This window comes from Phaseolus vulgaris, chromosome 2 (assembly GCF_051622355.1).
Source record: "Phaseolus vulgaris cultivar YP4 chromosome 2, ASM5162235v1, whole genome shotgun sequence".
In the NCBI taxonomy this organism is placed as follows: domain Eukaryota; kingdom Viridiplantae; phylum Streptophyta; class Magnoliopsida; order Fabales; family Fabaceae; genus Phaseolus; species Phaseolus vulgaris.
Window position 1 is genome coordinate 3,414,006 of NC_143499.1, and position 14,082 is coordinate 3,428,087.

Genomic DNA, 14,082 nt, shown 5'->3' on the forward strand with positions numbered 1-14,082 from the left:
GCCAACTTATCAGCATATATCATTAAGAGAAATAATCCCACTTCTTTTTTCTTATGATATTTTTTTAAATTTTTTTTTAAAACAATGTCTTTGCAATTAATATATTATTTTGCTGCGTTCATGAATTATCATGACTTGAGTATTAATCATGCTGCTCAAATGGAAGCTTCCTCCTAGTGGTGGGGCTTCCTCAAATTCAGTACTCATGTTTCAAATTGTACCTGGAATGGAATAGCTGGCATCATCTTCTTTTTGTTATCAGAAAAAAAAACAGTGAGTGGATAATATTGATTCTTCTTTAGTTGAAGTTTTCATATTGTGTTTTAAGTTTCATCTTATCCACATGTCTGGACATTAATACCTACAAATTAATACCTGTCTTTAAATATTGGGAAGCAAATGTCCAATCTTGTGCTGTTTCCTTAAGCCCTTACATGTCTATTGAGAAAATTCATTTCACCTCTTATAATACAATTCGCTTTTTTTATGAACTGGGAAAATGTTTTACCTATTATATTTACATCGATTAAAAACAAAGAAAATTGTATATAAGAAGGTGCAAATTCTATTTCATGAATTGGTTTTATGAAATTGAGTTAGACTTATCAAAGTCAAACAAGTATTTGTTAATCTATCAGGTCACCATCTATAATATGTTATCTCTATATAAGTGGGTGCAAACCTCATCTATATATTTTCGTTAAAACATATAAATGATGATTAGGATATGTGGATATTATTTTAATTATTTGTTACTTTAAGTTATAGTGATGGGTTGAGCAAGGGAGTTTTTTTTACAGTGAGTGTGCACTTTTCTTCTTCTACTGTGGTTTCCTCTCTAATCCAGTCTTGCAAGGAGTGAGTGAGTTAATGAATGATTGAGACTAAGATATTTTTGACTGTAACGGTGTTGCTCTTTCACGATGTGGTACCACTTACGCTCTGACACGGAACTTAAGTTTCCCTGTACAATTTTTCTGCCTGGAGTCCAAAAAAAATAATAATTGAAGAACAAACAATTAAGACTTTCGGATTCCTTTAATCATAAATTTTAAAACTATTCAGTTTCAGTCTTTACTTATACTTTCTTTTTTCTGATTTTTAGTTTTTAGATAAATTAGTTTAAATATATTTTGTAAAGAGATGCCTTGATGGTAATTTTGATAATAGTAATAGCAATAAATAATATTAGTGGAGATAATAGTAATATTGATAGTCAGTGGCAGCAGCAATGACAAATAATAATAATAATAATAATATTTTTTTAATGGTTTTTGAAAATAAAAATAACTATATTTTCAAATTAAGTTCAAAATTATTTCAAATGTATTTTTTTTAAAGTTTGCATAAAAAAACTCAAAACCATCTAAAATGGGTAAGGGGAAAGATAGAAAAATGATTAAGTGTATAAATAGATGTTTATAATTTGACCGTGTTAGAAGAAATAAATGAGATAATACATACGACTCCTCAAATTCAAATGTCTTAGTTATAGATTATGCTTACAATGTGTTTTTTTTAAAGTTTTGTTTGCATTAGAATATAGAAAGTAAGTGACTGAAAAATGAAGGAAAAAAAAAGAGAAAAAAATAATATATTTCAATTAAAAAAATGAAAATGAGTGTAGAGTAAAATATATTTTTCTATTATTAATAAATTTATTTTATTTATTATATTTACTGTAATCAAAGATATAAATATTAAGTTGATTAAATTTAATTTAATCAATCGTCCACCTTAACACCCCCATCTTCGAAATATTAAGTTTATGCATACTTAAAATATTTTTTATGTTTTCAATATTTAATCTCAATTGACCATTTGATTGGAGGATCGGCAATGAAAATTGAAAGTGGATTACATTTTTTTAATTTAAGGAAAATAAATAATTGTATAATAATATTTAATAATATTAATTTTAAGATTCATGATAATGAGATATTAATGAATAAAAGTTCAAAGGAATGAATGAATACCATAATTTTCTTTTTTTGTTTGTTTATTTTGATGTTTTGGTTTGGGCATTTGTGTCTTTGGTATATTTAGTACTGAAAAAGTGAAAAGTGGCAGGCCCACAAGGGACAGTTCACGTGGTACTGGGCCCCCCAGTTCGTGGGTTGGGCTATTACATATTTTATTTGTAATCTTTCGGCCCATCTACTGTGTCCCAGTAACCCAGCACTTTGTTCCCTACCTATTTATCTCCCCACAACAACAATAACCAGCTTTAAACTATTCTGCAAGAATATATTATTTTAATTACAAAATTATATTTTAAACTTAGTATTCAACTGGAGCATCATTATCTTAAAATAAGTTCAGGCAGCTAAATAAAAGCTTTTGAAATCATAGGTGTCAATTAAAAGTTTTATAATAACACATTAATTTATTTGAATGTATTGTTAAATTAAAGTTAACATGCTACAGTTTAAGGTCTTTTTTTTCACCATTAATTTTTTTTATAAATATATTGTAGATTTAATTGGAGAACTGCATGTCGTGGAGCTGTAAAAGTAACTGCAGACAATTCATGGCACCTTAACCTAACAAAATAGTACGAATTTATATATATCACTTGGAAGAGAGTTACGGAAACATAGAAATAATGTAATCTTTAATGGAAGAGTGATCGATGGTTTAAAAGTGGTTGTCTTGGTTCAAGTGAAGGCTTAAGTCTTTCTTTAGTTTGTTCACCTTTTTCAAGTGGTGTCTCGAACTTTTGGTGTGTATGACTATTGTTTCTTGATTTATCTTTTAGCTCAAATTTTTTGGGTTGAGTCATGGGTGTTTTGTAATTCTAGCGTCCGGCGGTGTGAGTGTTGAGATGAAATGTCTTACATATTTTATATTTGTATAAGGGTTAGATCACCCTGGTTCACATTTATTTATTTTTATTATAAAAAAAATAATTTATTATACACGCAAAACATTTTCGTTTATATTAGTGCTCTAATATTACGAAGAGTGCTGCTGATTCATTACAGCAATGTTATAATAAATTTGTAAAATAGAAATGAAACAATTTTATTGACAAAATTCCAATTATAAACTGTTGAATTCACAGTTTATAGGGTTGTCATATAACATTTTCATATTATGTAGAATCATATAACTGGTTGCTTACACAGTGACACAGGGCTCAGATTTCTTAACTTGGATATAACGTAGCAGTATCGTAAAAGTTCTGCGATTTACAGAAAGTATGCAAGCCCTAAAGCAAGCAACTACTTCTTTTTTCCTGAAAATAGCCAAATGAATTATTATGAACAAAAGTTAGATTGTTTTACTAACTCAAACACTAATATTAATTATATATTATACACACAATTCTGCTCAATCTCTCCCACTCTACAGTTGCATTCTACCACCCTTTAACACATTACTTCTCTTTAAAGGAATAGATTAGCGCAATGTACAAGGTTTGTTTGGTCCACATATCCTCACTTTAAGTCCACACTGAAATCGGAAACTAAAAAAAATGAACTGTGCTTCTGAATATTTTTTATTGGCCTAGGAATCTCAGCCTCTAAGGCATTCCAAAGACCATGAAGTCATTGTCAACATATCGCTTGCAAGCCTTGATGCAAAACAATTTCGTTACCTAATCAAGTTCTCTTTAATAAACTAACTAGTCCAACCTTGCAGCAATTTGTATAAATGCTATGTGTCCACATTTCTTCGCCACCAATATATATCTCATCAACAGTGAATCACAGGCATATACTAAACTGAATAGCTGTCTAAGAAGAGCAGAAAAAATGGCTGCTGGCATGGACTTCAGCAGTCACAGATCTTTGTTAATAATTATTTTCGGATTTCTTGGCTTATTCTCCTTCACAGTTGAAGCAGCCACAAAGAAATACCAATTTGATGTGAGTTATATAGTATGCATTTATGTTCAAAATCAGCATGCTTAAGTATCTATTTGAATTTTGATCACATTGATTATATTCTACCTACAGATTCAAGTAAAGAATGTGAGTAGACTATGTCATGCAAAACCCATTGTAACAGTAAATGGGAGGTTCCCAGGGCCAACGATTTATGTTAGAGAAGGAGATAGAGTGCAAGTCAACGTAACCAACCATGCAAAATATAACATGTCAATTCACTGGTAAGCCAATTTGTATTTTCCAGATTAATCATATTATGTTTATAAATGCAAATGTGGGATTCTTATAGCATTATATGGATTATTCTATGCTGCAGGCATGGAATTAAACAATATCGCAATGGTTGGGCTGATGGGCCAGCTTACATCACACAATGTCCAATTCAAACTGGTAGCAGCTACACTTATGATTTCAACGTCACAGGGCAAAGAGGAACATTGTGGTGGCATGCTCATATTCTTTGGTTGAGGGCCACAGTGTATGGTGCTATTGTTATCATGCCTAAACCAGGGACCCCATTTCCTTTCCCACAGCCAGCTAGAGAATTTGAAATTTTGCTAGGTTAGTCCAGTTTCTGAAAGACATTATACATATATATAATGTTTGGTTATACATTGTAGATGCTATTTTTAACTGGAAAGTTAATCATTATGGTTTCTATATTAATTCTCTAAGGGAATTGAGGCGATTTTCTGGCTTTTCAATGGATTTTCAATTACTTATGATAAAATTTGTTAACAGGAGAATGGTGGCACAATGACGTGGAAGCTGTTGAAACGCAAGGGAACCAAATGGGCTTGCCACCAAATATGTCAGATGCACATACAATCAATGGAAAGCCAGGACCGCTCTTTCCTTGCTCAGAGAAACGTAAGTAAAATTTGCTCTCAACTTTGTTTAAGGAAATAATAATTATTAAATTATATCTAATCATATTGTACGATATTGTAACTAATTATATGCAATTAATTTAATAATGATAGAATCTCATCATTAGTATCATCATTAGTATCGTGGAGAGAAAATGTCCTATATATTTCCTATACATGAAGTGATGTAATCATAAACATAAGAGAATAGGAAACATATCTTATAAAATGATGTAATCATAAACATAAGAGAATAGAGAATAGGAAATAAACATGAATAAAAAGTATCTTTGTTCCATGGGAGATAAACTTAAAAACCGTTTCATGTATAATTCAGATACATATGCAATGGAGGTTGAACAAGGGAAGAGTTACCTACTGAGAATCATCAACGCTGCCCTGGATGACGAGCTTTTCTTTGCCATTGCGGGTCACAACATGACAGTGGTGGAGGTTGATGCTGTTTACACAAAACCATTCACCACTCAAACCATTATCATTGCACCTGGTCAAACCACAAATGTTCTAGTCAAGGCCAACCAAGTAGCAGGAAGATACTTCATGGCTACAAGGACCTTTATGGATGCACCGATCCCAGTTGACAACAAATCCGCCACAGCAATATTCCAATACAAAGGCATTCCAAACACTGTCCTCCCTTTTCCTCCTTCTCTTCCTGCTGCCAATGACACACCTTTTGCTTTGAGTTACAACAACAAAATAAGAAGCCTAAACTCTCCTCAGTACCCCGCTAATGTTCCACTCGAAGTTGATCGAAACCTCTTTTACACCATCGGTTTGGCCCAGAATTCTTGCCCTACATGTGTCAATGGAACGCGGCTTCTTGCTTCCTTAAACAATGTCTCTTTTGTCATGCCCCAAACCGCGCTTCTCCAAGCTCACTACTTCAATATCAAGGGGGTTTACAGAACTGATTTTCCTGATAAGCCTTCAACTACTTTTAACTACACGGGTGCACCATTAACGGCTAATCTTGGTACCTCAACGGGCACAAGAATTAGCAAGGTTCCCTTTAATTCTACAGTGGAGCTAGTTTTGCAAGACACCAATCTCCTCACTGTTGAGTCGCACCCTTTCCATCTTCATGGCTATAACTTCTTTGTTGTTGGAACTGGGATCGGTAACTTTGATCCTTCAAAAGACCCAGCTAAATATAACTTAGTAGATCCTATTGAGAGGAACACTGTTGGGGTTCCCACTGGTGGCTGGACCGCAATTCGTTTCAGAGCTGATAATCCAGGTATGCATGTCAAGAAGAAATTATTACGTGCAGTGTGCTGTTCATTTTTTTGTCATAGATTAGAAAATTTAACTTCATATCATATAAAGATTGGTGAGGGCAGTGAACACGCGATGATCTTTGTTACTACAAGACCTAAACCCTGCAGAACACTTCTTCTTGTTGCAATCTTTTCGTCTTTCCGGTCTTTCGGTTAGGCTTCTTTCTACTGGATCTCCTTTGATCTGGACACGATTGGGGAGTACCTGCGAACGATCAAATCAGTCTGAGAGCTAGGTACCAGAAGAGCAGAGAGTGAATAGTTACCTTGGGTGTTGTGCCTCTTCTCCTATTTACACTGCTCTAGATGGACTATGACTGCTTTAGGTCCAAACAAAGGTCCAATTGTGCCTTAACCGTACTTATCACCTAAGTTGACTTGTTTATACCTAATTACGTGTTTAGCTTTTCGTCTAGTCGGCTTTGTCATTTGGTCGGCCTTTTGGCCATCGGGTAATACAATCTTAGACTACCTGATAATTTCTTCACGATGACCTTGGAAAACTAAGAAAATGTTAAACATTCTGTAATACAAAGATTGTCTTAGTTGTGATATGATGACTTGTTGTTTAATTTGCACGTATGGTTGTGTAGGTGTTTGGTTCATGCATTGTCATTTGGAGCTGCACACTGGTTGGGGATTGAAAACGGCGTTCCTCGTGGAAGATGGGCCAGGACAAGAACAATCTGTTGTGCCTCCACCAAAGGACCTTCCAACATGCTAGACATGTACAACCTTGGATTGTGTTGTAACAGTGTTTTATTCAACACTTATTATCTGTTAATACTTCCTGCTAGAGATGCAGAGTTTTAATTAAGAGTTAACAAATGTAAGCAATGTTTGGAGCATGCATAAAAATTTACTTGTTCTTTCATCCCACTTGTTGATACGTATTGCGATTTCAGAGTTATATTGAAGCAAGGGACACTTTTTACGAGCAATGAAAAATTTATTCAAGAATTTAAACTATCAATTAACTATTAAACAATACTTGCATAAAGTATGCTTGTGTTCTCATTTACCACGAATTTGTTATATTATTGTCACATTTCTTTCACCAAAGATGAAACTGATCGATGCATCCAATTAGTAGAGCTTTGAAAGCAAGATTACTATTTGCCTTGCTTGCTAGTTTCTTTGAAACTCAACTTGCTATGTTCATGAAGTTTGATTGAAGCTTCGGACTTTAAAATTAGAATGCTTATTACAGATAAATATATAAAATGCTCTTTATGGTTCAAGATTCAACACTCCCATGATTGGTATAGGTAAATTCATGCATGAGTAATCAAATGTTGAGCTATTTCACACATGTTTGAGACGAGACTTCCCAGCTGCTACATGTACCCAGTAAGGTTTAGTCATATCATGGCTGATATGATGCTCTGCCAATAGTTTTTGCCAAGTAGTTTTGTGATATCCAAGTCATGATATGGCTTCACCAAAATATTATTTTTAAGAATTTAATAAAAGAAAAATGTTATTTTTAACTCTTTCTTAAGACCCTTTTGAAAGGAAAGTTTTGCTTTGATTCAATGAATACGGTGACAAAACAAGGGATGTGATAGGGAAAGCTCTAGTGCATAAAATGCTTGAACTCCATGCACTTCTTAACTAAAAAATATACAAGAATTTTAGGAAAAAAAAAACTACTCATCAAAAGAACATAAGTTGGTGGCAAAACATAAACAGCTAGCAAACGAAACTAAGTTGGTGGAGCACGCTCGACCATTCAACGGCATTTTCCAAGCAATAAAAACAAATTAGGTTGATGGCAGGTTAATGATATAACAATTTATAACTAATAAGAAAATTTTATTTCACTTTAATGTCATAAGCATTCATCCACTCTTGAACCAATTAAACCAAGATAATCAGTTAAGTACTCTAAATGAATAAAAAAAGATTTCATAAGTTTACATCAATCAAAGATAAAATATTTCATAGTATAAACTAAATAAAACTTCACCTTATATAAATTGGTTTTATAAATTGGTTTTGTAAGATTGAGTTAGACTTAAAGTTCACTTTCTTAATATGATATCAAAGTCATTTAGGATTTATCCTAATGAAATTTGGTAGTATGATAAGGTCACCCGTTATCGGATCACTCATAGATTTTACACATGAGTTGACTGATTTTATAAGATTGAATTAGACTTAAAGTTCATTTCTTAATGCATATTACTATTATAACTTGTAATTAATTTTCTGTATTCAATCATTATCAAAACTATCTCGAAACACAGTAATAATTTCTATCCTTAATTATAAGCCTAATCAAATATATTGTTTTCAGGTTTGGTAGCTGAAGCATAAAGCTACATATGACTTGCCTCCAAAAAGATGTTTTCTCAAACATCCGAGGATCAATATACTTCAGAAAGAAAGAGACCAGACGAGGGAAAAATGATGAATAAAAACGATGGAAAAAGATAAATAAAGGTCTAAGATTGACGTGATAAACAAAACTCTATGGTTGTTACTCCCATGGTCAAAATATTGGTTTATTTATGTCAAAATCTGGTTTTATTTCTAAATTAGTTCAAATCAAATGAGCTATTCCAATTATTCAAAACATAGTGGTATTGTCGTGCCGTGACCTTCAAAACTCATCCACCGATTTTAAGCTTCTCAAACAGCCTCGTGGGTTCAAAAGGTTCTTAGAGAAGAAATTGAGTTAACTATTATATGAAGCAGAAGATAAACTGATATAGAACATGGTCGTTACATTTCTTTTCTTAAAAGTTGCTACATCTTAAAATAGTGAGATGTCACTATAATGGACTCACAGCAATAACTAAAATAAGGGGAAGAGGAACTTTTCACTTGGGTGACACAAGGAACTGATTTCTAGCATTAGCATTCACCCTTTGGCTTTAAGACATTACTTCTCCTTAACGATAAAGCCTGTAGGCAGAGTATATTGAGGTAGATTACTGGGTTAGATTTCATCTACCTATCATTTTCAGTTCAAATTTTGAAAACTTGTAGTATACCATTATATCATCTCTAAATACTGATCCATAGAAACTCAGCCTATACAGAAGCAAAGACCTTACAATTTTTTGGTCATATTTTGCTTACAAGTTTTTACTCACAGCTCATTCAAACTTAAAAGTACTACCTAATCATCCTATGCTGTTTATAATTCTTAATGCAACAAACTGATAGCCCATATCTTACCTTCTCCTCCCCATTCATAAATACTCCAACATATGCAACACTTCCTGCATCTCTACAAGCCAAGATATCTAACAGAACTGGGAAATCAAAGACGGAATGGCAAGCTTGGGGTGTTCCATGTCTGCCTTGACCTTTCTCTTCTTTGTCTTTGTTAGCTTAATGTCTTCTTCATCTGAAGCTTCCATAAAGAAATATCAGTTTGATGTGAGTTAGAGTTATTTTGATATCATAATCAACATGCTTATGCAGGGTTCACTTGATAGCGTTTTGTGTTTTCTGCAGATTCAAGTGGCGAATGTGAGTAGACTATGTCATGCAAAGCCCATTGTAACGGTAAATGGGAGGTTCCCAGGGCCAACTATATATGCCAATGAAGGAGATAGAGTGCTGATCAATGTTACCAATCATGCACAATACAACATCTCGATTCACTGGTAAGCCAATTGTGCTATATAAGAAACATAGGTAAAGCTTTTGATACAAGCAAACATGTATATGTGTATGCTACGTTAATTTTTTATTTCTCTCACAAGTCACAACCTTATTGTTTATTATAGGCATGGACTTAAACAATATCGTAATGGTTGGGCGGATGGACCAGCTTATATCACACAGTGTCCAATACAGTCAGGAAGAAGCTATACTTACGATTTCAATGTTACTGGTCAAAGAGGAACACTATGGTGGCATGCACACATTCTATGGCTGAGGGCCACTGTGTATGGTGCAATAGTGATTATGCCTACACCTGGAACACCATTTCCTTTCCCACAGCCAGACAGAGAATTTGAAATTCTCCTAGGTCAGTTTGAATGTCACTATATCTTAATATTGGAAGAATAACATAGTAAGAAATTTGCTATAACTAACTGTGTGTGCATGCAATAGGTGAATGGTGGAACAATGACGTAGAAGAGATTGAAAAACAAGGGAACCAAATGGGGTTGCCACCAAATATGTCAGATGCACATACGATCAATGGGAAGCCAGGACCACTATTCCCGTGTTCTGAGAAGCGTAAGGAAATATTCAGTTCAAGTTGGGTACTTGGTTGAGGTTTGGAAAGAGTGAAAACTTTGTACTAACTACAGTTTGTTTCAATATTTTAGATACATTTGCAATGGAAGTAGAACAAGGGAAGACTTACCTTTTGAGAATTATCAATGCTGCCCTCAATGACGAGCTGTTCTTTGCCATTGCTGGTCACACTTTGACAGTTGTGGAGGTTGATGCTGTTTATACCAAACCCTTCACCACTCAAGCTATACTAATTGCACCTGGTCAAACCACAAACGTTCTGGTCCAAGCTAACCAAGTTGCAGGTAGATACTTCATAGCCACCAGGGCCTTTATGGATGCTCCAATTCCAGTTGACAACAAAACTGCCACAGCTATTCTCCAATACAAAGGCATCCCAAACACTGTCCTCCCCATCCTTCCACAGTTGCCGGCTAGCAATGACACACGTTTTGCTTTGACTTACAACAAGAAACTAAGGAGCCTGAACTCTGCTCGTTACCCTGCTAATGTTCCTCTCAAAGTTGATAGAAACCTTTTCTACACTATTGGTTTAGGCCAGAATTCTTGCCCCACATGCCTCAATGGGACTCGGATACTTGCTTCATTAAACAATGTATCTTTTGTGATGCCCCAAACAGCGCTTCTCCAAGCTCACCACTTCAATATCAAGGGGGTTTTCAGGACTGATTTCCCTGACCACCCTCCAACCCCTTTCAACTATACTGGTGCGCCACTAACCGCCAATCTTGCCACTTTAACTGGCACAAGGGTTAGTAAGATTGCTTTCAATTCCACTGTGGAGCTAGTTTTGCAGGACACCAATCTTCTCAGTGTTGAGTCACATCCATTCCATCTTCATGGCTATAACTTCTTTGTTGTTGGAACCGGGGTTGGTAACTTCGATCCCGCTAAAGACCCTGCCAAGTACAACTTGGTAGATCCTATTGAGAGGAACACAGTTGGGGTTCCTACGGGCGGTTGGACTGCATTTCGTTTTCGGGCAGATAATCCAGGTATGTCTGTCTCGTGAAGTTGTCCTAAACTTCTAAGTGTTGAACAATCTAAGAATTGCTGATTTTGTCTGATATTTAACAGGTATATATTATGTTTGATTGATGTTATGTTCTTGTGTACTGTAGGTGTTTGGTTCATGCATTGTCATTTGGAGCTGCACACTGGTTGGGGGTTGAAAACGGCATTTGTTGTGGAAAATGGACCAGGACAAGAGCATTCTGTTCTGCCTCCACCGAAGGACCTACCAACATGCTAACCATCCACCAAAATATACCCAAAGTGATATTCAATAAAACACTTTTCAATATTTTTACTTTTATTGTGTCTTTCTGCTCAACCTTGCTGTGAAAGTTGCAGAAGGTTTTTAATTGTGTGATATAAAAAGGGCAGAAGCAATAGTTAGGAGTGATTTTTAGGAATTCTTTTAATTAAATTTCAAAAAAAAGAATAAATGTCCGTACTACTTTGTTATTCCATGTGTATTGCTTCCTCCTTTCTCGCATCTCTTAAAAGTTAAAATCCCTTCAGCTATTTGTACCAAAACTGTCTGCAAAAATAGACATCACGATCTAAACCACTGAAAAACAAAGACCCCTATTAAAATAATATCATCATAATCTTTCTGTCCTCACCCTTATACATGATTTAATGCACTTCATCATACAGATAAACTATCGTCCAGAAAATTATACCAGTAATGCGTGTTTCCATGAAACTGCACAATGAAGTTTAAGCTTAAACGACATAAAACATCTACAAAAGAGAAAAGTACATATGACATTGGACCAGCAGAGGGCATATATTTATTTATAGATAGACTCTACTCAGTCCATCTTTAAGTTCAAGCATACAAGACTATTTTCTATCTTTCCTTTTCCCCCCGACTAAATTTTCTTGGTCTGGGACTAACATCAAGGTATATGTTGAAGCCAAATCAGCCAGCAACTAGGACCAGATTATGATCAAACCCCGCCACGGCCTGTAAAATTTGAAAACCCTCCAAGGAATCAAGGCAAAATGGCTCCACTTGGTCAGCAGAACTAGCTAATCCAAGTCTGCCACTTTTACCAGAGCCCCACAACCACAATTCCCCTTTGGACGTGAGAGCAAGGGAGTGTGCACGCCCTGCTGAAACCGAGACAGGGTTTTCCCCATTCAATACATCAATGAAAGAGGGTACTTTTCCATCCCCGAGCCTCCCAAGCTGAGAACTAAGGTTCCATCCCCATGAAGCAATGTTTGTAGTCCCCACACTACCATCTGATTCACCTAGCTGGCATATTGCCAATGAATGTCCAAGCCCTGCTGCAATAAAAATGGGAGGGACGGTCATATCAACGGGCAAAATCCCCAAATCTGCTTCAGCTCGACCCAACTGGCCATACACGTTGCTCCCACAGCTCAAGAGCACACCGTCACCTGATATAACAACACAATCAAAACTCAAGGTCAAAGCATGCATCTTATAAATTGTTACAAGAAATGAAAGAGGTGTGTATTGAGAGTTGTGTGTTACTTACGGCAAAGAACCAGAGAATGATCAAGGCCACATGCAATGTCCAGAACATGAACACCATGCAATTCTTCCACCAAGCGGGGCTCCCATACTATTGGCATGTCATTCTCCTGTTCCATTCCTTGCAAGACTCTCTTTTCAGCATTTTCGAGGTCGGAACTAGAGAGTTGTGAGCTATTCTGAAACGTGGATTCCAGCAGAGATGTGTCAAAGCGATTACCCATTTTGCCTATCCTACCGTCCGCAGAATAACCCCATCCAAACAACTTGCCATCAGCAGTACGAGCGAGAGCATGTCCCCATCCAAACGAGACCTGTCCAAATTCAATCATAGAAACAGTGAAGACAACAAAAGTTAAGCCTGTTAAGAATTGAAGCAGCAGATGAAGTGGAAGAAATACCTTTGAGACGTTTTCTCCAGAAAGCGCTTCAATTTTTGTCGGCAAAAGAGCCTCGGTGATATTTTCACCGAGGCCAAGTTGACCGCGTTTGGACTTCCCCCACACCCACACCGAACCGTCATCCCCAACGGCAGCGGAAACAACACCCGAAGCAAAAGCAGCGCACACGTTCACATTCTCTAACCCCTTCACTCTCTCTGCCTCATGCCATGATTCTCTACGCAAATACCAGAAAAAACTGCTTCTCAAAAACAACCCAAAAAGACACTGACACTGACAACAAATCGTAAAAGCTCTAAAATGTATTAGAGCTTAACCCCAACTTAACTCGAATCTATATATTATATAATTATGAATTATATAAATTGTCAATAAAAATTTATGTGCATAAATATGTTCCAGATTATTAAATTGTCAGAAATTTAACAAATACATTTGACACTTCACGGATACGTATCTTAAGAGTGTTCTACGAATGTCCTACGAGTGTCCTACATATCCTAAGAGTGTTCTACGAGATATCGAAGAGAAGTGTAAATTTCATAGCTCTACTTTACTTTACTTACCTAGAGGATGGGCCGCGGCCGAGTTGGGCCTCGTTGTTTCGGCCCCAGGCCCAGAGATGGCCGTGAGAAGTGAGGGCCAGGGAGTGGTAGTGTCCGGCGTGGACGCTAACGATGTCGGAAGGGAGAGTAGCAACAGGGGTGGGTTCGTATGCGTGGAGTCCCACACCCACCGGAGATCCAACGGCTCCTTGGCTTCCGTCACCGAAACACATCACCGTGCTCATCCATTTCAGCTGGACCCCACTAACCGCTTTCGGTTTCAGCTTCCTCAACAACTCCTGTGATCGCCACATTTCTTTCTCTCTGCCTTTTCTTG

At 36.1% G+C, this 14,082-nt stretch overlaps 3 protein-coding genes across 3 annotated transcripts; 2 read left to right on the plus strand and 1 right to left on the minus strand.

Moving 5' to 3' along the window:
* The first annotated feature begins 3,652 nt into the window (after positions 1 to 3,652).
* On the plus strand, positions 3,653 to 6,937 carry LOC137810240 (laccase-11). The gene is made up of 6 exons (XM_068611411.1): positions 3,653 to 3,872; positions 3,963 to 4,114; positions 4,210 to 4,454; positions 4,635 to 4,763; positions 5,100 to 6,023; positions 6,657 to 6,937. The coding sequence occupies exons 1-6, from the start codon at positions 3,663 to 3,665 to the stop codon at positions 6,785 to 6,787; spliced, it is 1,791 nt and encodes a 596-aa protein (XP_068467512.1). The 5' UTR covers positions 3,653 to 3,662; the 3' UTR covers positions 6,788 to 6,937.
* A 2,162-nt stretch (positions 6,938 to 9,099) lies between these two features.
* On the plus strand, positions 9,100 to 11,754 carry LOC137810241 (laccase-11). The gene is made up of 6 exons (XM_068611412.1): positions 9,100 to 9,453; positions 9,532 to 9,683; positions 9,807 to 10,051; positions 10,138 to 10,266; positions 10,359 to 11,282; positions 11,409 to 11,754. The coding sequence occupies exons 1-6, from the start codon at positions 9,346 to 9,348 to the stop codon at positions 11,537 to 11,539; spliced, it is 1,689 nt and encodes a 562-aa protein (XP_068467513.1). The 5' UTR covers positions 9,100 to 9,345; the 3' UTR covers positions 11,540 to 11,754.
* A 99-nt stretch (positions 11,755 to 11,853) lies between these two features.
* RUG2 (Regulator of chromosome condensation (RCC1) family protein) lies at positions 11,854 to 14,059 on the minus strand. The gene is made up of 4 exons (XM_068611414.1): positions 13,767 to 14,059; positions 13,201 to 13,417; positions 12,804 to 13,113; positions 11,854 to 12,702 (listed from the first exon to the last, which is right to left on the minus strand). Exons 1-4 carry the CDS (start codon positions 14,057 to 14,059, stop codon positions 12,218 to 12,220), a joined length of 1,305 nt encoding a protein of 434 aa, XP_068467515.1. The 3' UTR covers positions 11,854 to 12,217.
* Positions 14,060 to 14,082: the final 23 nt, after the last annotated feature.

Excerpts from the sequence above, each read along its gene's own strand:
- LOC137810240 (XM_068611411.1), top strand. The coding sequence starts at position 3,663 with ATGTGTCCACATTTCTTCGCCACCAATATATATCTCATCAACAGTGAA. Across the intron at positions 4,115-4,209 it reads TATAACATGTCAATTCACTG|GCATGGAATTAAACAATATC; the intron begins GTAAGCCAATTT and ends TCTATGCTGCAG. Across the intron at positions 4,455-4,634 it reads AGAATTTGAAATTTTGCTAG|GAGAATGGTGGCACAATGAC; the intron begins GTTAGTCCAGTT and ends ATTTGTTAACAG.
- LOC137810241 (XM_068611412.1), top strand. The coding sequence starts at position 9,346 with ATGGCAAGCTTGGGGTGTTCCATGTCTGCCTTGACCTTTCTCTTCTTT. Across the intron at positions 10,267-10,358 it reads ATTCCCGTGTTCTGAGAAGC|ATACATTTGCAATGGAAGTA; the intron begins GTAAGGAAATAT and ends TCAATATTTTAG. Across the intron at positions 11,283-11,408 it reads TTTTCGGGCAGATAATCCAG|GTGTTTGGTTCATGCATTGT; the intron begins GTATGTCTGTCT and ends TGTGTACTGTAG.
- RUG2 (XM_068611414.1), bottom strand. The coding sequence starts at position 14,059 with ATGTGGCGATCACAGGAGTTGTTGAGGAAGCTGAAACCGAAAGCGGTT. Across the intron at positions 13,418-13,766 it reads GGCCGCGGCCCATCCTCTAG|AGAATCATGGCATGAGGCAG; the intron begins GTAAGTAAAGTA and ends GTATTTGCGTAG. Across the intron at positions 12,703-12,803 it reads TCATTCTCTGGTTCTTTGCC|GTGACGGTGTGCTCTTGAGC; the intron begins GTAAGTAACACA and ends TTGTTATATCAG.